At 44.9% G+C, this 22,927-nt stretch overlaps 3 protein-coding genes across 6 annotated transcripts; 1 reads left to right on the forward strand and 2 right to left on the reverse strand.

The window, feature by feature from the left end:
• Positions 1-118: 118 nt before the first annotated feature.
• Positions 119-4,501, reverse strand: sec14l7 (SEC14-like lipid binding 7). 2 transcript variants are annotated; one of them, XM_029169253.3, is made up of 12 exons: positions 4,342-4,501; positions 3,664-3,739; positions 2,968-3,011; positions 2,567-2,629; positions 2,202-2,390; positions 1,988-2,083; positions 1,852-1,912; positions 1,681-1,764; positions 1,396-1,502; positions 1,178-1,317; positions 932-1,101; positions 119-773 (listed from the first exon to the last, which is right to left on the reverse strand). In XM_029169253.3, exons 1-12 carry the CDS (start codon positions 4,393-4,395, stop codon positions 670-672), a joined length of 1,188 nt encoding a protein of 395 aa, XP_029025086.1. In that variant the 5' UTR covers positions 4,396-4,501; the 3' UTR covers positions 119-669. The 2 variants fall into 2 exon arrangements, with proteins under 2 accessions (XP_029025086.1, XP_055369326.1); XM_055513351.1 differs by lacking the exons at positions 3,664-3,739; positions 4,342-4,501 and having other exon boundaries at positions 2,537-2,629; positions 2,968-3,013.
• A 252-nt stretch (positions 4,502-4,753) lies between these two features.
• Positions 4,754-17,993, reverse strand: zfyve16 (zinc finger, FYVE domain containing 16). 3 transcript variants are annotated; one of them, XM_029169164.3, is made up of 18 exons: positions 17,679-17,992; positions 16,118-16,226; positions 13,959-15,955; positions 13,048-13,144; positions 10,970-11,146; positions 10,748-10,887; positions 10,321-10,540; positions 9,975-10,097; positions 9,739-9,894; positions 9,428-9,652; positions 9,078-9,160; positions 8,869-8,973; positions 8,567-8,717; positions 8,397-8,477; positions 8,160-8,322; positions 7,829-7,934; positions 7,555-7,731; positions 4,754-7,467 (listed from the first exon to the last, which is right to left on the reverse strand). In XM_029169164.3, the coding sequence occupies exons 2-18, from the start codon at positions 16,185-16,187 to the stop codon at positions 7,309-7,311; spliced, it is 4,230 nt and encodes a 1,409-aa protein (XP_029024997.1). In that variant the 5' UTR covers positions 16,188-16,226; positions 17,679-17,992; the 3' UTR covers positions 4,754-7,308. The 3 variants fall into 3 exon arrangements, with proteins under 3 accessions (XP_029024997.1, XP_029024996.1, XP_055369298.1); XM_029169163.3 differs by having other exon boundaries at positions 17,757-17,991; XM_055513323.1 differs by lacking the exon at positions 10,970-11,146 and having other exon boundaries at positions 17,757-17,993.
• Positions 17,994-19,033: 1,040 nt separating this feature from the next.
• Positions 19,034-22,720, forward strand: ube2l3a (ubiquitin-conjugating enzyme E2L 3a). Its single transcript, XM_029169317.2, has 4 exons — positions 19,034-19,187; positions 20,721-20,816; positions 21,781-21,967; positions 22,051-22,720. Exons 1-4 carry the CDS (start codon positions 19,161-19,163, stop codon positions 22,203-22,205), a joined length of 465 nt encoding a protein of 154 aa, XP_029025150.1. The 5' UTR covers positions 19,034-19,160; the 3' UTR covers positions 22,206-22,720.
• The last annotated feature ends 207 nt before the right edge of the window (positions 22,721-22,927 follow it).

The raw sequence follows: 22,927 nt of genomic DNA on the forward strand, positions 1-22,927 counted from the left end.
GGTTCCTAGTGTCCTGACAAAGTACTAGCATCAGGATTCAAGTAATTGTATATACACTTTATGTTTACTGATAATTTGCCGCTGTTGTTGATGAACACATAAAAACAACACTACTGTGCATATGTGCAGTCTCTGCTTTTATTCTAAGGACGTTAATGCGTCAACTGATCCTTTTACTGACAGGAAGCGTCTTGTTATTCACCAATGCCAAGTTCTGAATTAGCCCCCAGACATTAAGATACATTTGCTCCTAAAGTTATTCTGTCAGTAAATCATTCAAAGTTTTTAAGGTGTGGCTGATCTTTACATCTCTGTTGAATTTACAGCCCTGATCACAGGTTTATGCGTGGACAATGGAGAAGCTTTTATTCCTCTGATACGAGACTTTACACGAATATCTGTGTCCATTATATCTACAATTAAAAAGTTGAATTTCAGTCCTGCAGTTAGTTTAGTCATTAAATGCATAGTGAGGATTAAAAAGCATTTATGTCCCATGAAACAAAGTAAAATATTAAATCCTTAATTGCTCCAGTTGAAGTTTTCTCAGACACTGATGTTCAGAGACCAAACAGATGTTCACTGTGCTGTTCACCGTTACATAACGTCACCACCAGCTGATGTAGCTGAGCGCTATGAGCACAGAGAGCGGGCTGTCAGCGCTGGACCTCAGGGAAGCTGCAGCTGCTCGTCTCCAGGAGGGAGAAGCTCCACGTTGTAGCTCACCTTCTTGGACTGAAGGATGCTGTAGCTGTTATCGAAGCACAGCACATCTGCAGAGGATGAGGGGGGAAAGTCAGTGGAATGTCGCTGTTACCCAAAATGCACTGCAACGCCTACAACAACAGCAGCTTCGATTTTGAACAAGAGAAAAGTGAGACGACGACAACAACAACTACACATAGACATGAGATCAGTGACGCTCACTCACAGACTCCTGGTTCCGAGCAGGTGAGGCCGCCCTCTTCAGGAACCAGGTGTGCATTGTAGCGATCGCTGGGCAGAACCTGCAGCATCTCGGCTGGTTTCTGACGCCCGCCCTCGTTGGTCCGTCTGTAAACGCCGAAGCCGATGTCGGCGCCATCGCTGGCGAACTGCCACCTGAGAGGAACCAAGCCACACTTCTAACGCCTGGACTTCTCAGCAGACAGGGTACCTGCTCCCGCACAGGTTCTACCTCAGGAGGCTGTTGGCTGCCGTGACATCATACTCCAGTTGGAAGTTAGAGCCTCGGCTAATGGTCACGCTGTTGTCATACTGAACCTTCACACATTCCCGAAGATAGTAGGACTTGGGCACTGTCCCTCCGTAGTTGATCTGCAGAGCGAACACGCAGCGTTGGTGTCACCATGTCTCCATGAAACACACTTCCCCATCGCTGTGGTCTCATCTCACCATGGTTCTGCAGCGCGGGTCTCCATCCGGGTCAGTCAGGGTTCCTCCGTACACCACGGGGAGCTGCTCCGGGTCAATGTGGGCACGCAGCACCTCACGCCAGTCGCCTGCAGACAGAGGATGGACCTCAGATCCATGTTCACCTTGGATGAGTACATGCCTGACACTGTGGCGGTCCCGGCACAGCAGACGTTAGGCTGAGAATGTCCACGCGCTGGTGTTGGACCGGTGTTGGTAGAGCTGCTGGCAGATGTCAGTGCTCGCTAGGATAAAAGGCCCTCTTACTCCCTAGGACGTTGATCTTGCGTCGCGTCTCCTCACACAGGAAGTGTTTGATCAGGTTGTAGGCCATGGGAAACATTCTGGGAGCTGCAGCAGAGAGAAGCAGAAGGACTTTCAGAAATCCAACCGGAAGCTTAGTCACAAGGACGCACAGATGCAGATACGAGGAAGTACCTTTAATCAGAAAAACCTGTTTCAGCCCCTCTGGATAGTTGTCCTCAAACATGGTGAGAACCTGCAGACGAGGAGACGAGGAGTGATGAGGAAGGTGTGTTTTAGAGATCAGACATGACGCTTCAGGACCACAAACCTCTCCGTAGGTCTCGATAGCAGGTTTCCAAACGTGTTTGAGCCCCAGTCCTTCACAGTCATACACCAAAGTGATGGACTCAATGTTCTTCCCCAGCTGAGTGTGAGTGAGGAGAGAAAGCAAGATACAAAAGTACTATTATATAAAACGAGAGCAGAGCGAGACAAGGGGGGGGGGGTTTGAGGGGAAACCAGAGGAGCGTCTGTCTCCCGACCTTCTGCGACTGCCTGTGACACTCCAGACGCAGCATCTCAGAGTGTCGGACCTTGGACCTCAGGAAGTCCTGCTTGGTGGCAGACAGCAGCAGACCTTTAGGGTCCAGTGGTCCGATCACGTCGTACCAGATGGGACTCCCCTCCCTGTCGTAGCCACACATCCCCCCCGACACATACTTCTCAATCACCTGAAGGGAGACGGAAGGAAGGGTTAGAATCTGTTTTCGTTTTAATAGAAACACAAAGATTTTTAATTATATGAGTCCTTTGAACACTTTGACACTAAAATGTTCATGTTTTCCCTTTCCCAATATTTAACATCATTTCTACTGACTGATCTCATGAGTGAGTGGGTTGGTCAGACCGTTGGAGGTTTCCAGTCTGTTATGATGGTGTCCACTTTCATCTGTCTTCTGAAGTCCACGTGCTGCAGACAGACATGCGGAGACAGGAGTCAGAGAGAGAGAAGGAAGCGAAGACAGGGGTTTGGTGGATGTCATGTCTTTGAACTGTGCGCTGTGGCTCCAGTTACATTCTATACGTGGCCACAGAAGTTGGGTAATCCTGGTTTATAGATTTTACTCAGTGAACCCAGTGGGCCTGGGTCCAGAGGGTCCAGAGGGCTTCTAGAAAGACTAGGGCACATAGTGATGCACAGTGGAGGAGAACAGTCCAACCAGATGCAAAAATGTAGAGACACAGAAGAAGAACATGGAAGCAGGAAACACGGGGAGCAGCTGCTACTGGAGCGAATCCAGGGCTCACCTTTCTTATCATGGCCTCAGATTTCTGGACGTTGAAGTTTCGAGCTAGAAAAGGAAAGCTCAGATTAGCAAGAGAACTGAAGAGGTGGTAAACAGGGACGTTCAAACTAAACGATGTGCATCAGCTGCTCTCGAGGGATCAGCAGGCCAGCGCCCGTTAACCATCAGCCCGTATTGATCTGCCCACTCCCATCGATCAGACCACCCTGGACTAAGGACTCTGCACAGAATCAACAGAGCCAGCGTGCTGTGGTGTAGATCAGGACGTCGTGTGACTGTTATATGACCACGGAGCCTCTGTCTACCTATCCTCTATCAACAGCTGATTAGTTAATCTACTAGAAACCAAAACCTGAATCAGATATTGAGTCCTTCTGTCTAACGGCTTAGTCTGACCAAATGCATTTATTTAGCAGCCACTGAGCTCCAGGGAATCATGGGACTGCGGGGAGCGTCCCTGGGCTCCATAGGGTTTCGCTTCTGACAAAGTGTAAGCTGGGCTGGAAAATCCCAACATTGTTAACAGTATCGGTGCTAGGGTCTCCAGCTGTGCCAGCGGCTCTCAGCAGGTTTGGGTGGTGCTGACATGCATTCATTCCCCCCCGACACCGACAACCAACTAGCAGCTGGTCAGACAGGTCGGCTGAGATGAACAGCTTCACACGCAGCACGTCTGGAAACGTGGGGGGGACCTCACCTCTGAGCCAGCGCAGGAGGTAGTGGTCATGTTGGGCAGGCAGGACGGGCAGGATGTCCTGAATCCTCCCCCGAAACTGGAAGCAACACAAGAAACGGTGAGTATGTGTGAAAACAGCGCTGAGAACACTTAGAGCTGGAGAAGTCTACAGATCTATTTACTCAGTTTACCATGTTTCACTTCACTGCAGTTTGATCATATGAGCTCAAAGAGTTGTATCTATAGTCTGACTCACATTAAATGACTGGACAATTAAGAAATTAAAAAGCAGGTTAACAGATAAGCAAATAAACGAGACGTAACTGAAAGATTCATCTCTTCCAGGTTTTGAAGTTACAATGATTCTAAATGACTAGACTTAATCAGCACAGTAAAGGTTAGACAAGAAAACACACTCTTACTTAGATTTCCATAGTTTCCTCGGCACAACAGGACACAGAAGTGGAGCTAAATCATGTCTTAAGAACGTTTTGTCAAAAGAGGAAACGTTTCCTTCTTCTAGACTTGAATCTCATGATTAATGATTATTCAGACTGTAAATCTAGTCACGTCTATAAGAATTTAAAGACAATCTGAGCTACAAACACACAGGTGGTTCCCATGGCTTCACTACACAACACAACACACACAGTTAGAGGACAAACTAAGGCTCAAAACACAAACCAGCGGCTGCTTTACCTCACATAAAGTTTCAGCCTGTTTCGGGCTCAAGTCTCCAACTCGTCCACTCATGTCTGTGATGTGGCGTCGACGCGGCGTCAGGAAAAGACCTGAGGTGGATGGAAAGGACTGAGAGCAACCAGCACAGATGGACTTTCAGCTTGTTGCGACACACGCGGTCCCGCGCATTTACAGAACTGAATGCAACACTGCAGGGTTTCTGTTAGTAAACATTTGTTAATTATACATTAAATAATGGTTTAACTATTACATATTGATACTTATTTTAACTGATATATTGTGAAAACATTTCCCCATGAAGCTTTTTTTATGCTGCTACAGTAAACACATTTTTTACCTTCTGCTAATTGAACACGTGAACATCATTGAGCCTTAAATAAGACAGACCAAATGAGGCCAAGTCCAGGTGTGAATTACTATTTTTCATAAAAGTAAATTTTATTGTTTAAATACACAAGCTGACCCAGATACCAGGTTCACCAAAATCAAGCTGGTGCTTATGAATAAATAGATGATTTACATAAACCCACAATCATAAAGCATTGAAGTTCGTCTCATTGTGACAGTGTCAGGCGCTGCTGCCCTGAACATGAGAACGCGGAGGAACATTTCAGTCCCAGAGGAAGATTTTCTAAACGTCTGTGTTGTTCTCAAAGCTCCAAAGTTCAAACAAAAATATGGTATTAATTTCAGCTGTTCATAAAGTTTCCACACAGGTTCGTGATACGCTTGATGCAGTTTTCCCTTGGAGCTGGTCAGTTCTTAAATCAGCATCAGCTTTGGGGGCAGAGGAGGGGGTTTATTCCAGTCGAGCGCCAAGGGCTTCGCACAAAGGCTGAGGCTTCGGTTGTGTTCATGACAGACTTCTGATTTAATGTTTACGGTCTATGGTCAAATTAAAGCTTTGAGCTGCTGAAGGAACAACAAATGATAACAATGAGAAGATCCATGTATGAAGCTTCTTCACAATCAGTCCAACAGCTGTTGTTATTGTCTCCAATAAGAAAGCAGAACATCACAAACCGGCCTCCTGCAGATTCCCACCTTCTTCTTCTGTCTGTTCAAGCCTTTGACCTCTTTAAATGTACTAGTTATTTTATGGCTGCAGACTGAAAATGTAGGTTTTTATGTGAGAGTTGTTTCTCTTGGAATTAATAATTAGTTTTTTCATTTCAATAGATTTCAGGAACTTGCTACACAAACAGTGAAATAAATGAAGCCTAGACTATCAAAAATATTGTCTTTTTACAAATTTTAACAGTGATTCAAAAATAACTCTTCACTATTGCATTAAAAAAATCTTCAACAGAAGCCAACTGGGGAATTCCTGACAGACGGGAGATGTTGTCAAGTGAAAAACTGAGAAAATGGACACCTGACCCCAGATATCGGCGCTGACGCAAAGCTAACGTGTTTTTTCATCTGAAAAATATTAAATTGCTTAAATGCTGCAAGTTTGATGAAAAGCTGGTGAAGTAGTGTACACGACTCTACACCCTGAGCTGCTCCTATTGGACTCCTCCTAGAATAAATTAAAAGAATCGAAAACATGATGCTTTTCACTGAACAGTAAATAAAGATCGTAAGCTGCAACAGGTTAAAGAATGAGCTCCACATTTAAGGAGACTTAATAACAAAGATTAAAATCACCAGTGCAAACAACTGCAGGTAACTGGTGGAAAAAGGCTGCAAAAAGGGGAAAACGTATTGTTGATGTTAATGAAGTTGTTCAATATATCTTCTACACGTCTACATAAATGGAAGCAAACAAGTTTAGACACATTAAATGAAGTGTAAATGGTAAAGTAGACCCCATTACAAGTGAGGGACCTTCCTTTAAAAGTCTAACAAGCAGATTCTCTCTTATCACAGTGACTTTGAGCTAGATCTGAAAACCCTGGACAACAGGTAAAGGAGCTCAGCTGTTAAAAGTAAAACACTGAGACGGTCAGAAGCATTCATTCGTTCAGGGCCAGGGAGAGGAAATGACAACATTAGTTTTAGATCATCGACGTTTCAGGTGTCACGGCCCCATGCAAGAAACCCTCAGATTTATGGTTACTGGACAAGAACATTTTAACAGAAGCTATGAATCCAACTGCTTTCTATGAAAAACACTGTCATTGGTTTGATTTATACACAAAAGGAAGAAACAAACATTTGGCTTTCAATTTAAGAGCAAGAAATGATCCAATTTGAAGAAAGAGACATGAGAATGCTTATCATGAAGGTCCATTACTGGCATATTTGAAACTATATAAAGAGCTCATTAAAACGTCTCAATGCAAAATATTCACCACCATCCACAACATGCAGCATTGAACAGATACTGTTTTGGCAGCCTTCAAAAGTAATTCAACAAATGCCGGAGTAAATAGGTTTTGTCATTTGTGAATTGGATATTTTTGAACGTGTAGACAAGTCTTCATTTTAAACAGTTCTTGCATGAGGCCCATTGTTTTTCCACCTGAGGAGTGGGAGTCAGGTGATTTTTTTCCATCCTATGATGAGGTTGTAAAACTGGACAGCTAGAAACGCAGCATCTGATCAGATTCATATTCTGCAGCCAATCCTGTCCCTTCTGTAATACAATCAACTCATTTAATAAGCCCATACTAAAATATAATAAATACATCCAGGAGAAACATTTCAATTGAGAGTCTGTGGTAACATTCACTGGAAGTTAGAGCCCAGAAGAACGGATCGGTGGTATTTGGTGGTCGTGTTGTATTTCTTTAGTGTTTGGCTTCTTGTATTAAAGCAGCTTTGGTGAGCACAAAACAACAGCTCCTTCGTAAAATACCCACATCTCTTTGCATCCGTCCTAAACACATCACCCAACTCAGAGCGGGAGTGTTGTGCCAGGTGGCTTCAGGTGCAGCTGTTGGCATCACTGCTTCTGGTTCTGTGCTCACCTTCCTTCTGCTTTTCTATGCTTTCAGGGTGTCACTGCCTGCACGTGCATTAGATGGTGTGTGTGATGTAGAAGATGAACTCCATGTCCATGGCAGTCTGTGGCACACTAGCACTACCTCCGTGGATAACAGGAATCAGGGCTCCATCCAGTTCGTTCATGTAGCTCTGAGGGAGCAGCCTGCCTCCAGAACCGGCCTGGTACTCCACCTAAGGGGGAAAGCACAGGCACAGTCACACACGGCACCTCGCTGGCTGAGCAGAAGACAGGCCCAGTGCTTTGCTGTATCACAGTACCATATCAGCCTGCGTGGAGACGCGAAGCGAGAGCGAGTTGATGCCACTGGAGGTGAGAACCGTGAGGTGAGGAGTCAGAGCGCTGCAGGCAGCCAAAGCGATCTCCTTTTGAAAGCCCCTGTAGGACGACAGGACTGAAGCCAGGCTGCAATCTGGAGTCTTCAGATTGTAGAAAACCTGGATGAACATTCAAATATCTCTCAGACCTGATGCACCACACTGGGGAGCTTTTATTATTATGTTCAAGTTACCACCAAATCTATTAAAAATCCACCTCAGAGCATCGGATGCTGTGTCCATCAGACTCAAACTCTGCGTCCTGCTGCAGCCTGGCACTGTGAACTCCGTCCAGAGGCTTCCCGTCCACGCTGCTAACTTTGCTGCAGAGAAACAAAGTAGACCAACTATTTCTTAGTGCTAATCATCAACAACAGAATTATTTGATATCCATTACTAGTAATGAGACTAGGAGAAAAGAGAAGCCCATCTCTGCAGCTAAGACACACTTTAAAAACCTACAATGAACCGATGTCGACCAAAGAAATGCTCTCCTTTTACTACCGATGGCTCTGTTCAGTGCATGAGCACAGTGTGTTCGCTGTTACCCTGCATTGATGGTTGGACTCCACTCAACCCAGCGGACACTGACGTGTTCTCTGACTTCTCCGCCATCGTTCTTGCCGCAGGATATGTGGAAGTCTGCCTGCTCTCTCAGGGCGGTGCGCAGAGACTCCATAGTCTTTGGTGGGATTTGAACCATCAACCCATCTAACACACAGACAGTGCAGTTAGCTCGTCTATTGGTTACTTCAGTGTCTTTCACTTTAAATTAGGACGATTACCTTCAACAATGCTGGACTTGGCAATGAAGCCTGAAGAGACTTTGAGAGCCCCGTTAAACACCACAAAACTGGCTCCAGTCACTACAACAGCACAAAATAATTAACACAACTTTTACACCACCTCCTCCTTCTGCTGCTGCTACATGCTTTTATTATGCTATAACTGCCACCTGTGCGTGTCTTCCCAGACATGGTGTTGACTTCGGTTTGATAGTTTCCCTCGTCGTTCTGGAGACACAGCAGGTGAGAGTCGGCCTCGGAGCTAAAAGTGGCTCCGATACTGATGACGTGCTCATTTGAGGCGTTCACCACCTTCTGCATCTGTAGAACACAGAAAAGGTGTCCAGCACTGTGCCTTGCTCCAATACAAAAAGCAGAGTAAACATTTGGTGTGTCCACCTGGAAAAGCAGAAACCTTGCAGCAGTTTGTGTGACCATGAAGTATAGTCACAAAGCTTTGAAGCTCTTGTACCTCACTGAAGCTACTTTTGGGAATGTCGATGTAAATGTGGCCCATTTCCATGTGTATTCGCAGACCCTCCACAGCTGACAGGCTGTACTGGTAGTTCCTCAGGTCCTGTAACAGTTTAGAGGTACAAATGAACAATATGTGAGAGGAAATAAATTGCCATAATATCTAATGCTCATATTGACAACTAAAGCCTCTACTTTAATACTTACAGCCAGTAAATTCATAATTGTGTGTCCTGTCTCCCGATACACAGACTCCCGAAAACGAACACTAGCCAACGGTGTGGGATAGACTGAAAAGAAAAAATGTGGTTCATCATTAAATCTACTACAATATCATAGTTTAACTGATTTAACTTAAACAAGAATGACACAAAAGACCCATAAAAAAGCTGGTGATAAGTCTCTTCTAATAATGTTTAATATATGTTTTGTTTGTTCCATTTATATTAATAAATGACGTTACAACATAGTATTCACTAATTGTTATAGCTCATGCTTTGTACAGGTTTGCCAGTAGCAGAAACTTCACCAGTGGATCCCAGTAAACAGACACCCACCACTGTACTCAGATCCAAGCCGCAGCAGCAGCCTCAGCGGGAAGACTTTGGCCCAAGGCACCTCCAGCTTCAGCACAAGAAGGCCAAACAGAAAAGGCTGAGGGGGGAGACTGAGGCCATCTACAGGCTGAGAGGTGAGGGAGAAGAACAGCATCCCAGCGTGGTCCTTGCTGCCCAGGAAACTGTTTGTAAAGGTCACATTATCCAGCTCCTCCAGAAATTTTCCTGGAACAGATAATAAACAATCTGTAGCCTTGGCTTTTAGACTGATTTAAGATGAAGAGAACGACTCAGCAGAATGTGCGCTCTACCTTTTTTGGCATCTTGGTAAATGGTGAGATATAGAGTGAAAAGATCATAAGGAAGAGTCTTTTCTTCGGGCAAACACTCCAATAAAAACACCACCTCTTTCTGCCCCAGGGCCTGGAGTCCATTCGAGCCAAAACACCAACACTGCCGACCAGAGTCTAAGCAACAACAGAGTTAATGTGAGTTCGTCTATCCACTGATCCTGTCTGCATGGTTAAACAAACCAACTTCTACTCACATGTGACCAGCTTCACGTTGATTAGCAGGTTGGCATGCAGAACAAACGTCAGGGGTCGAGGGCCTCCCTCCTCCAAGAGGTGCCGAATCTGGCAGGGGGCAGGACTCTCCTCAACTAAAACACCTAGACATCAGACGCCAGGAAGGTGATTGTATGACAACAACAGTTGAACACTTGTGTATATGCTGCAGTTAGCTAGCTAGTTAGCTAGCTAATCTGGCAGACAAAGTTTAAGTTTTATAAAAAAAAAGTTGTTGGTTTTCTTTTTTTAATAAATGATTTGGCCACTTAGACAAACGTCTATGTAAAGCAGTTTGTGAGGAGCTTTAAGGCAAAAAAAACTCACCTCCATCATTATCATCCTCTCCAGTGGTGATGAGAAGAGGAGGGAGCTCATCCTCATTATCTGGCATCAGACTGGGGACCCGGCTCACAGAGGAGCCGATTCTAGCGAGCAGGGCATAATCCCAGGGCCCCGACACCGGAGGCGGAACCACCTCTACAGCGACAGCGTCTTCAGGGGCCAACGAACCGCTGACTCCAGCCTCCGTCTCTGCAGAGCCAGGCTGAAAAGAGACAGTGAGTGACTGAACTGCTGCCTCGTACTGCACACTACAGTACCACCATTAGGAACAGCTGTTTGAGCACAAGTAACGCTTTGGCTGGTTGTGAAGGTGAGATTTGAAGCGACATGAGGTCAGAGGTCAGTGATCTGCCCCATACTTATGGCAAACCGAATGACAGTGGAGGCAGGTGCGGTGATATGGTCTTACTGGAATTGGGTCTGCTGTGACACCGCTGAGGTCCTGGGAGCTCCTGCGACTCGTCACCGACAGCCTGGTTGTGTCGGCCACCTCACCATTGGGCAAGATGCCATCAGCAAACCACACACGTTTCTGTTCACGGGGGCAACCTGGCGACAGGAAGGGTGCTTTAGTGGACGGCCACGAGAAAAGCGGCAGTAAGCTACAGGCGGTAGATCATAAAGGCCCTACTGTCGTTGCTTGGTTGTTTGAGAACGGACACGGGCACCATGACGGTGGGTGGAGGGGAGTTCAGAGTGCCAGCAGCACGAGCCTGCTGCATAGGAGGGATGGTGCTGCAGTACTCAGAGGGAACATTGGGGTTTGGACTTGGACCCGTAGGACTCATCATCCGCTCCAGGGCCTGTGCTACAAAAGGAAACTTAATTCATTATGGGTAAAGCTTAGCTGAGTGGAGGCTTTCTCCAGAACACCTCTCCAAACCAATTGTACTTGTAAAGGTTATATAGTATTAAAAGGAGCTTTCATGGCTCAGGGAGGTCTGTAGAGTCAGACAGCTCTTAGGCTTTATTTTTGTAGTGATTTCTTAGAGAAACGTTTTCCCCTCGTCTCCAGACTGATGTGCAGCATCTTCTCCTCAGGCGAGCGCAGCCTGAATAGCAGACTTGGTTTGGTTGAATGGCTCTGCAGCCACTCTAGAGGCAGCTGCTCTTAGCTTAGATAGAGCGAGGCAGAAAGGTTGGGCCTAAAATGGAGCCTGGCATTTCTGTTTGATGCGTGTGAATAACGTTTGTGTTTGCCAGCATGTCTCGATGGTAGTGATGCTGAAGGGATTTGATGCAATGACGTTTTCTGCATCCTGGTTTTAATAGAGATTAGTAACCAGAGGACAGGTGGTTAATAGCTGAACGTGAACAGCCTCAACCCACCAGATATGTGATCAAAGATGAAGCTTTAATAAGAGTGTAGAGCCAGACACTTGTCGTGGTCTGCTATGCATGTAGTCCCTTATAACTGAGCAGGTAGGGCAGCACAGTAGAAGCCATATTCATTTGTTTAACCATGTGATACATGAGTGAGAGGCTGTAAACAAGCGTTCAAACTAAATCAGATACAGCCAACACTGAACTAATCAAGATTGTTTAAAAAAAAAGACAATTCATCAACCAGAGTCCAAATTCCTGGAAATTGCATTAACCAGGGCACAAATGAGCTGCTATTTCACAGAAAAGGCATTTCCCACTGCTTTCTGATTAAAATTCCAAGAAATGCTGACCTCGCTTCATCTGTTCTATTGACTAAGCATGACGGAGCTTTATTGATCAGCACTTTACGGGCAACTACTACATCATAGAATCACAACTCTTCAGAGCATTATTAAAAGAAATCACCATTTGTCAGTCAGAGTGCAAATAATCTGTCTCACCATCTTCTGCAAATAAAAGATGACCAGCCATAAAAAAAATTCTTGCAGCAAAGCACACAGAATACAAATAAGCAGGGGTCTGAATGGTGTTTTGCATTACATCAGATTATAAATGGTGACCTATCAAACAAATGCACAGAGAGGACATTCTGCTTATTAAGAAGTCAGATGCATCTTACCTCATCTTCCCCTAAGCTGAATCTCACCCGGTCCACATCAGCGTGAGTCTATTCTTTCGTCTGTCTCCACACACCAACCCTCACCACATCATTGCCACAAATCTCCGTCTGTTAGCTTTAGGCTGGGGTGTGCAACGCAAGGAGACGGAGAGCGGAGAGGGAGGTGGCGGAGAGACGAAGCGCCGCGTCACACTGCTCAGCATCGAGCAGGCAGCCACACACAGTGGATGACCTCGTTCTTCCTAATTTAGACAGCGTATGAGCACATGTCTCCTGCGTTGGGCAGGTCTGTGTACCAGGCGCGCAATCAAGGACGAACGCCAGTGCCCTCCTTCTGCTCTCCTTCCTCTCTGCCCCGCTGTGCCTCCCTGTCAACGTCATTTCTGCAGTGTTTAACTATAAAAAGCACCTCTGAAAGCCTTTTATCACAGCCGAGAAGAAAAGCACAGAAAAGGAAGCAACAGACATCTGATGTCTAAAACACAAGGAAATACTAAATTCTTTATATCAAAACGGTTGAATTTTTAATAATGACAGCGAGATGAGGGAAAAGGCTGCAGGCCATCTATAGACGCAGTTTGTGTGTATTTGTTTCCACCCTTCAAAATATTACAAACATATTTGGAAGTTTGAAATATTCTTTACATTACACCCCCCCACCACAGCCATGGAGTCTGTGCAAACAGGATGAAGTGAGGCCTTACCTCTGCGTATGCTATCAAAGCAGACGACACACACGCGAGCCTCTTTCTCCAGGTACCTCAGTTTACACCTTCTGTTGCAGCACACAGCACAGTAAACCTGCCGCACAAGACAAGAGTGTGACGTCAAGCACATGCCTGGAGGCATCTACACTACGTATGCATGTAGCGTCAGCGCTGCTACAGACACAAACACAGTCCCCCCTGATGCAGTTTTAATCTCTGGCCTTTAAATGACACGTGGTTTAGCGCAGACCTACAGAAGAGCTGGAAAAAGAACTGCTGACTCATGCATTCTGCTTCCATGAATCCACTGAGTTATATTTGGTCCTGGGGCATAATCTGTTGTGTTCAACCATTTCTGACTCGTACACGATTCAAGAGAAGCTTACACTTCACATATTGCTGAGGAAAAATGTTTTGTTATATCCACTGAATAATTCAGCAACTCTAAATCTACACAATGAAAAACACTACAATAAAACAGTTGCTGCTCAACAAATTCTCAAAAAACATTTTACCCTTTTGTCTAAAATTTGATGAGCAAAGATTAGTGCTAGAAAAACTATACACAACATAGATATCAAGATCAGTGCAGCATGACAGAGCCAATAGTTATGACTGGTGCTGGTGGATATTAAAACCAGTGCTTCATAGTTTGATTTTGGTAAAAATGTCCTGATTTCACAATTTGCTTTCAGCGTCATCATCTGCATTTGCAGCTTATACTTCAAAGCAAACTAACATCAAAACGATCACATTCTCTAGAAAGATGTTGGTGCCTGTACTAAGACAAAGCTTCTTGTGATTAAGTTCTGAACAGTAACATAACATTTGTCCACATCCACTGGCTGGGATGCTGATGTAAAGTGACTTCAGGTCTACCACTATTAAAGCTGTGGTGGCTGTCTTACCTTCCCACAGGCTCGACAGTGATGCCGCCTCTTAGTGAAAGTGAACCTCTGTTCGCAGTTCATACAGTTGGGAGCTTTAGAATCGGGCACCCAGTCGGGCTGCTTGCTTCCCAGCTCATGTGCCCCCTGTCGTTTCCAGGTCACTGACCTGGCGCCATCTGAGGGCGACTCTCCGGGGTAAGGTGGGGGCTCTGAGAGTTCATCATATCCCACTCTGCAATCCTGGTAATCCTGAGGGGTGTATACGGGGCTCAAATCCCCAGTGATGGCGTGTTCCTCTGTGAGACTAGGGGAACTGTCTGCATCCTCTACAACCGCTACACTTGTCCCTCCAGCATCTTTCGGAACCTGCTGCTCGGCGTCTCCCCCTGCTGGCGGAGATCTGTGGCAGTAAAGCTGTTTAGGTCGTGCACCTCCATAGGAGGGCTGCTGATCAGGGCTACTGCTGTGCTGGGACAGGAAGGTGTTGCTGGTGAGTGAAAGGCTTACACCAGATGCGGGTTCTGGCTCTTCGGCGAGAAGTCTATGTGAGTTGTCGGTTGATGGTGAAGCAAAGAGGTTAAAACCTCCCTCGACAAACGGAAATACACGTCTGTCACTTTCTGGAGAAGCCAGGCCCTCCAGCTCCTCCAGTGTAACTCCACCACAGCTTCTCAGTTCCTCTTTCACAAGCAGGCCCTCCAAATCTGACCCAGAGAAACTCTCAGGTTGAGAACAATCTCTAGCACCGCTGCAATAAGAGATGGCTCTACCCTGTTCTGCTTCAGTGTGAGCCAGCAGGAAGGCATCCAGCTCCTCGTCTGTAACCAGCAGCTCAGCCTGGTCACTCTCAGGCAGATACTCAAACCCAAACTCTGGTAGATCATCTGGATTGTGATGGGAGTGATCTAAGGAATGGGCTGCAGGAAGGACAGCGGCAGCAGCAGGTTCAAGAGAGGCATGCGGCCCTTCTGGTGACTGCTTGGCCTCTTCAATCTGCTGGGACAAGGATGAGTCAACAGGTTCCTCTTCCTTGTGCTCCATGGCTGCCTGGGAGTCTGCCTCCGTGTCCTCAGAGATGTCTGCATCATCGCACTGAACTGCAACTGGTCCCAACTCCTCTACTGTGGAACTGGACTTAACCAGAGCTCCACACATGGACACAGCGATGGGCAGGCAAGACAAGCCCCCTGGTTCACTGTCTGAGGCTGCGGTTTCTGAACCAGCAAGGGACTCAGACAGACTTTTATCCGACTGTCCATTCACTGAGGTTGTTGCTGTTCCTGCAGGGACGGGGGCCTCTGCCTCGCAGTCTTCAAAAGCGTTATCCAGTACATTGTTTGTGCACTCTACATCCTCACTGTACCCTTCGTCAGAAGTCTCAGTGGTCCTTAGTAATGATGAATCATCTGTAGAGTCAGGTTCTTTGTCCACAGCTGCAGGAAGGATGACATCTAGCAGGCGGAGTGAGGCAGAGTATCCATTGTGCTCATGGGAGTCAAGAACCAGTAGTTCATCATTCACTGCAGATGCTTGCTCCTTCTTGTCACTTTGACCAAGCTTTTCTTCATCCTCCATAATCACAGGACTGTCAAAATCCACAAGCAAAGGTCCCTCCTCCTCCTCCAATTTCTTTTCCACCATGTCCAGCTCAACAAAAGCATCATGACTGTTGGCCCGGACCAAAATAGCTGAGCTTGTATCATTTACAAGGTCACACACTGGCTTCAGAGCTCGATCCGGGCATGGAGGGGCAGAGCTTGTAGTCGGCCTGTGATCCACAGACGAGAGAAGGTCCACCCCAGTGAGAGGCCGACCGTTGGCCTCTCGATCACTGATGCTGCGGCGGCTGTTACTGCTGGAGTGCTCAGGGCAGCTGGTGGCAGAACCATAATGAAGAGAACTCAGGTCCGGTAGGCTCTGTGGGATGGTGGATGCCTCTGACAAACACTGAGAGCCCAGTGAGGAGAAGGGGTAGGCGGGGGGCTTCAGGAAAACCGATTTGCATTCAAGTTCATCTGAAAAATAAAATACAGAAAAGATCATTTGACACTACTTTGGAGACATTTAAAAGCTCGTGTTGAACAAAGCGGTTCAATCATGATTGCATACTAGACTGACAAACTGTGGGGAAAAAACAAATGACAAAGTCAAATAAAAAAAAAAGAAAATAATCTCACCAGTATTGAGCTCAAAGTCATCGAGCAGTTTATCCAGATCACATACAGCTGCTTTGAAGAAGCTGTCCATGCTGGGATATAACAAAGGGCCTTAAATCCCCTGAGGTTCCTAAAACAAAAAAGAAAAACTTCTTGTAATGCAAAAACCAAGACTTGTATTATAGTTAAAACTGTGCTACAGTTAACAAGTCAGGGATTAAGGACAGATGTTGACACATAAGCGCTCACTGTTGGCAACAGGACTATGCAGGAGGTTGGTTTCAGACAGTGGTGAAGCTAAAGGCAGCACTTTAACTCAGGGCAAAGTCACAAGTTTACAGAGATTGTACTGTTTAATGTCAGGTGGCATTAGAAGGAATTCTACTAAATGAATTATTTTCATCTGTATTTTGTCATCACTGAGGAAACAGTGAAACAGTGAAATATAGATGTGGTGAAGCAAAGTTATAGAATAATGAATTAATTCTACTAATAAACAAACTAGGCAAATGTTTAGAATGGCTACAAATAACTTAGAACAGCAGCTAAAGAACAAACTAACTAAAATTAGAAGCTTCATAAAAGGAGTGTCAATGGACCTCACATTACAGAGTCCCTTCAAAAAGCTGAAACTATATAACGGTTGCTTAGATCAGTGTGTGTTTCATCTTAACATCCTAGAAGAAAGAAGCTGCACAGATGATCAAACAAACCCGGTGACTGTGTGCTAAATATAGACCAGAACAAGGAAGTCAGTCACAGTTCATTGTTACTGAACACAGTAAAAAATGCACCTTGGTCAGCTTGGATTTACCGGTTGAACAACTTTTATTTCGTCACTTAAGAAAAAAACAGTTGGATCAAGACCAAACAAAACCAAACACAGAAAATGGTTTGCTTCTGAACGAAAAGTTAGCGTCGATCGGTTAGAAACGCAGCACTGAGTGTATTGGTGAAAATGGTAACTGCGAGTGGAAACTTGCGTCTAATGGAAAATAGGCACAGATGAAAACAAGGAAATAGCTGCAGGTAATCGGCAAGGTCGGGTAGAGGCTGGACTCAGATTGTGTGTGAAAGAGAAAAGAAACCCAGACATTTTCTACCAGTAACTCATGTAAACTGATTAACAGCAGTGACGTGAGCGAGTGTAAACGAAGGCCCCACGTTGAACCGCTGGGATTCAACTACTGTTACAGCCATTAAGACTGGACAATGTAAGAGTCCAGTGTTAACACACACACACACACACACACACACACACACACACACACACACACACTTTAAGTGTTACCCTAAACCAACAGTTGTGTCCTGCTTTCCGGGCTTCAGCTGCACTTCGCAACTGAACTGTCGTCCACCTGGTGCTGTTTACAAGACTTAGTTGCCAGTTAGCCAACAAGCTAGCTGCTAGCCGACCACTCAGCTAACGGTACTGCTGGTGTTAGGTCAGCGTCCAAATATTACCTAGACGCTTTGTTGTAGACGGTTGTTTATGACTAACTATCAACCATTACTAACAACCCTGGTTCCGTCCCCGCGATCTACCGGAAGAGCTGTAGTAGCAGTAGTTGGTTAAACTGACCGGCTTGTGTGGCTAAAGCAGGGCTAGCTCGCCAGCTAGCTTCCCGTGGGTTGACCTGGTGGCTGCTGGGTACCTCACCTGCGCTGTTGTCCTATTCCATAACTCCGTGCTCGATAAATGCGCCCGGTTCCAACTTCAAAACGGGAGCAAACGTGGCCGGTGCGGTCTTCTCATGGTGGAGCCAGTCAGTTGAAGTAGTTTGGGCAGCTAGCAGCGGATTAGCCGTACTGGAGCCGTGAAGACGCTCCTCTCAGGCGGCCATCTTCAACAGACTGTCGGGAGGTCAGGCTCGAAGTCTGTCTGCGTGTTTTACTCAGTCTTTGAATTATCTATTTGTTTGTCAACATTTCACCAAACGGCAGCAAATGCAATAATTAATTAAAAAATGTATTTTTAGAGTGGAACAAGTGCGTCTGTATTTGCACGTTTGGAAGTAGAGAGGTTTTGATGTTTTATGTTTGAAATATATTTACTGATGTTAGTTGTCCATTTAAAAAGTAAAACTGTCGTTTGATGACAGGGTGTTAAGTGGATGCTGACAGAACCTACGCGTTAAAGGGCCTTATTTACCAAATCAGCTGATCACTAATCTTAGGTGTTAATTAGCTGAAAATTACAAATGTGTTTTGTATGAATTTATTTTATTATTTTTTTACAATGCAGAAAACCTCACGGATATGATCGCATTACAATCAGAGCTTTCATCCCTTGATTGTGACCATCCCGGTTGTAGTGTCAACGTGTTTTCACCAGGTGAAGCTGTTTTTCCTGCAGTCAGTCGTTTAGGGTTTGCTTCTTACGATATAAACATTTATATTATTAGATTTAAGACATTTGAGACATTTTTACCACTGCGCAGTAAGCGATAAAGCTTGATTACACACATTTCTTTAAAGGCTTCATTTATTAGGTTTAGCAGCATAAAGCAGCATCATGAAAGAGATGATCTGCACCTTACAACTTTTTTCATACTTATAACTCAGAATGCCTCAGAGACAAATGGTATTTCAATTCCTCTGTATGGTTGCACCTTACAGAGAAACCTTGAACCTTGAATAGTGTCATTCACACAATTAACACTAAAAAATGTTGATGAATCTATTCATGTCTATTCATATAGGAATGGCACAGTGCGTCATCTACAGGTGTTTTACAGAACAAGCTGTGTATTTTTGTTTTCACTTATATGTTGGTGTACACCTTGTTACTTCCAATGTAGTATTTTCACCACCATAACAGTTTTGTTTAAAGTACTTTATTTACTTCTACGCTTGTCGGATGCATTTTACACGTAAATTCATGGACGCTTAATGAAGTTAAAAAAAGTAGGAATTCTAATTCTGAACGTGACCTAAACAGCCGGACAGTAGGTGGCGCTGGTGCGTCAGGACGCGGATATTCACCCACTACTGACCAATCTCAAAGAAGCCGAGACGGCAGAGAAAGAAACAGGAAGAAGAAGACGACGAGCTCGGTACCACAATGACTTCGACCAAGAGACTAGGGAAGGTAAATGTGCCAAAAGTCTTTATTTGCGGTGCTCTAAGCTGTGGAGCAGCCCGATGAAGAGTCGCGTGAGTAGCTACAAACTGGGAAAACGCCCCAGTGCGAATGTGTGGGACCGGCTGAGGATAACGCGGGGATTGAGGTGACTAGTTAGAGCCGCTAGCCGGGCCGTGATTCAGCACTTGGGCGGAGCGGTCGGACACCACCGGCTGAACGGGGCGTGAGCCGGCCGGGCCGCGGGCTGCTGGTGCCGCTGCCCTCGCCTGAATCAGCAGCTGGACCGACAACATGGAGGCTTCGGGCTGGGGACGTGACGTCAGCCTGCTCCTCCGATCCATCGTCGTAACGATAAACGGACTAAGTTGCTCCGCTGGCACTCAACCTGAAGTTGATTCCGTACAGTATAAAGCCACGCATTCAGGTTTTAGCGACAGCTCACAGAGGGATCACCAGTTACGACGCTGTCATTCCCCGTAGTCTGTTTGGGTTAGATGCAGCTGATCGCATTGATCCTTACCCTCATCGAGTTATAAAGTAATCTTCACAGTTGGTCAGTGGCGTTAAAAGTTTCCGTTAATGTGACTTTTTCTCTTCTTATGAAAATATGGTGAGGTTGTTCGAGCTGGTGTCAAACAAAAGTAGTCTGCTAGTTGATGGCTATACCTGTGTAGTAGTGGTGTCAAATATCTTTCCTGATCGACTATAATTTGCTTGGCTGGATGATGTCCATTTAACCTGGCCTCGTGCATTATGGATGAACACACTGTGTGTCCTGTGCTTCTGCTTAGAGATATTCTCCCACTGCCTCACACATACAGTGTTTGTACATGGATAGGTTTTGTCAAGAAAGCAAGGGCAGTTAAATAGAATGTGAAATTAATAATAAAGTGCATGAATCCAGATCGTCCTAGTTGACTCAAACAATTTGTTGTTTCTCTAAGTAGAACTGGATAAAAATGCTTCGGCAATAAAATGAAAATGAAACTCAACCGGTTTCTGGTAATAAGTGACTCACTCCCTCAAAAATGATAACGACGTCATACTGAACAGTGAACAACACTGTGTGAATTAACATGAATCTAATAAGTAAACTTGACTATAACTCTGAAATAAAGGGGGTAAAGTTTAGTACAGTACAGGTCTACTTTAAAACAGACTGATTAGGTTTCTGTTTGGCTGCTCATGGTTTCACTGTCACGCTGTAGCGCTGTGACATGGGGAATTCCTGACAGAGAACCTGTTGCAGACTCTCAGCTAAAGTATGTTCTCACCACTTCCTGAAATCCCCTCACAGTCCAGCGTTACATGCAGGTGAAGTAAATGTGCACAGACAGGAAGTGGGAGGTCCACTTATTAGTTCACCAAAGCACAGTAAGATGAGGGGAAAGTAGTAGAACTGAAAGATTAGCGACTTAGTTATGTTCCCTTTTAATTAACAGTTTTCAGATTCAACTAACTTCTCAGTTGTGATGAATATAAAAAAAATGTTTGTTTGAATAAAACAACAATCATATTTTCTCAATTGTTTGTTATTAGGAGCTTGATGACATCCGCAAATCTGGAATGAAGCATTTCCGCAACATTCAGGTGGACGAAGCAAATATCCTGACCTGGCAAGGTCTCATTGTTCCTGTGAGTACAGCAGAAAATGCACTCAAGCTGAAATTACAGCTTATAGTTAGTGTTCACCCTGTTTTCAAGCAGTTAACATAATTGTTGGTAAACTAGTATAACATTAGAAGGTAGATGGTCACTCACTGGAGAAATTAAAGATAAATTGACCTATTTTGGAATAATGGATACAGGCTATATCTCCTATGCATGCAGGAGTTGTACAACTCCCCCTAAATGAAGTTTGTTTTGCTATTTCTGTACCGTACGACTGAAAACCCCTAGGCATCTAACCTTATATTTTCGACGTGAGTATCTCCTACTTGAGCACTTCATGCACATAAAAACAGAACTGATCTGAGACGTATGTACCTGAGTGTCATGTTTTAATGTCTACGAGCTTTCGAGACTCAAACCACACACTCATTGTAGAATGACTAGCAAGGGAAACGGTTTCTGATCTGAGTGGCTGCAGCTCACTAACTGAAGACTCCTCAGTTTTAGCGCCACAGGCTGTTTGGGGGGTGTTGAACCTTTCATCCACTCCCAACAATTTTTCCTTAAACCCATTTATTGATTGATTTATTAGATCTGACTCATACAACAGCAATGTCAGCTGATTTCCTCCTGCTCATGACATGCTAGCGGACCATTAGAGCGATAGATATTTGAGCTTCTGTAGGTGATATTAAACTCCCAGCTGGAAGAACTAACTATATGAAGGCTCCAGGGCAGTGATGGGATGGAGTCCTGGTTGTTGTCACATGTAGAACTGGTGTGACTTTGATTGATGGGGGTTCTGGGAAAAACATAGAGTTTCAAACCTGTTGTACAACTTCTGATTAAGTTTTCTTTGCAAAACATCTGAAGTATAAGGAAATAGCAAACTCTTGTGAATGACTGCTGCTTTAGGGGGAATCTGTGTTTACCTGCACCAATACATAAGAATTGTTTTTGATTTTCGGCAATCCCTTGCTTTTCCCAGGACTGTGCACCATACGACAAAGGAGCATTTAGGATTGAGATCATCTTCCCTGCAGAGTACCCTTTCAAGCCCCCCAAGATCACCTTCAAGACAAAAATCTACCATCCCAACATTGACGAGAAGGGTCAGGTGTGCCTCCCCATCATCAGCGTGGAGAACTGGAAGCCAGCAACCAGAACCTGCCAAGGTAAGGCTGAGGAAGTGCCGTGAGGCAAATACTGCCTGAATGTTCAAATGTTGAGACTGAATGCTTCTCATCTGTTGCTGCAGTGATTCAGTGTCTCATTGCACTGGTGAACATGCCTCAGCCCGAGCACCCGCTGAGGGCAGACCTGGCAGAGGAATACACAAAAGACCGCGCGAAATTCATGAAGAATGCAGAGGAATTCACAAAGAAGCACAGTGAAAAGCGACCTGTGGACTGACAACACAACACTGACACTCACTCACTCACCGTTTCCACTCTGACTCTCTGTTCTCGTCTTCAAACCACATAGACATGCCCTGTTCTCAAGTAACCTGAATTGTTTTAGCACTGTCCAGATGCTCCATAATAGAGATTTCTGTTTCACTTTGCCAAAAAAAGCAGGACTTTTTGGTGAATAGACAGGCTCTGGCCTTCCTTTGTTAGCCACTTCTTTCTACTTGTGTGTTTTAAGGGAACTGTCAGAGGTGGCATCCTGGAAGTTAAAATAACTCAAAGTGCTGTTCTGCTTACTCAGATGTTGAATGTTTTCTCAGATTAATCACTAGTTTATGCAGAGCTGTTGACAGATTGAAGCTTTAATTTCAGGAGGAGTTAAAACTACACTCAGCATCCGCTGCTGTTTCTGTTGTCTCCTTCCTTTATTTCCCCTTTGTTTCTTTTTTCCGTTGAAATGCACTGTACTCTGTGAAATCACCTTTTGCCGTAAATAAAAATTAAACTTTGTTATGCAGACTTCTAGAATATAAATCATGGATGTCTAATCAAACTAGAAGAAACTCAAACACAACTTTATGTGGTGTTTGAGTATGTAAAGTCTTCAGCAACTGGTCCAGATAAACAGCTGTGAGACTAGTTTTATGCTTTGGTTTAATTTGTAGCGAAGCTGCGGCTCACATCATCATCCATCATGTTCCTACAACATGTTAGGAACAGATAACT

The sequence above is a fragment of the Betta splendens genome, chromosome 12 (genome assembly GCF_900634795.4).
Source record: "Betta splendens chromosome 12, fBetSpl5.4, whole genome shotgun sequence".
NCBI classification, from domain to species: Eukaryota; Metazoa; Chordata; class Actinopteri; order Anabantiformes; family Osphronemidae; genus Betta; species Betta splendens.

Bases quoted from the DNA above. Each gene is read 5' to 3' on its own strand.
- sec14l7 (XM_029169253.3), bottom strand. From the start codon at position 4,395: ATGAGTGGACGAGTTGGAGACTTGAGCCCGAAACAGGCTGAAACTTTA. The intron at 2,630-2,967 runs GTGAGCCCTGGA...GTCTGTCTGCAG, and splicing joins CTGAGGCCATGATAAGAAAG to CACGTGGACTTCAGAAGACA. The intron at 1,913-1,987 runs GTTTGTGGTCCT...CCTCGTCTGCAG, and splicing joins CTATCGAGACCTACGGAGAG to GTTCTCACCATGTTTGAGGA.
- zfyve16 (XM_029169164.3), bottom strand. From the start codon at position 16,187: ATGGACAGCTTCTTCAAAGCAGCTGTATGTGATCTGGATAAACTGCTC. The intron at 15,956-16,117 runs GTGAGATTATTT...TTTATTTTTCAG, and splicing joins TGACTTTGAGCTCAATACTG to ATGAACTTGAATGCAAATCG. The intron at 10,098-10,320 runs GTGAGTTTTTTT...TCTGATGTCTAG, and splicing joins AGAGGATGATAATGATGGAG to GTGTTTTAGTTGAGGAGAGT.
- ube2l3a (XM_029169317.2), top strand. From the start codon at position 19,161: ATGACTTCGACCAAGAGACTAGGGAAG. The intron at 19,188-20,720 runs GTAAATGTGCCA...GTTTGTTATTAG, and splicing joins CGACCAAGAGACTAGGGAAG to GAGCTTGATGACATCCGCAA. The intron at 21,968-22,050 runs GTAAGGCTGAGG...CTGTTGCTGCAG, and splicing joins AGCAACCAGAACCTGCCAAG to TGATTCAGTGTCTCATTGCA.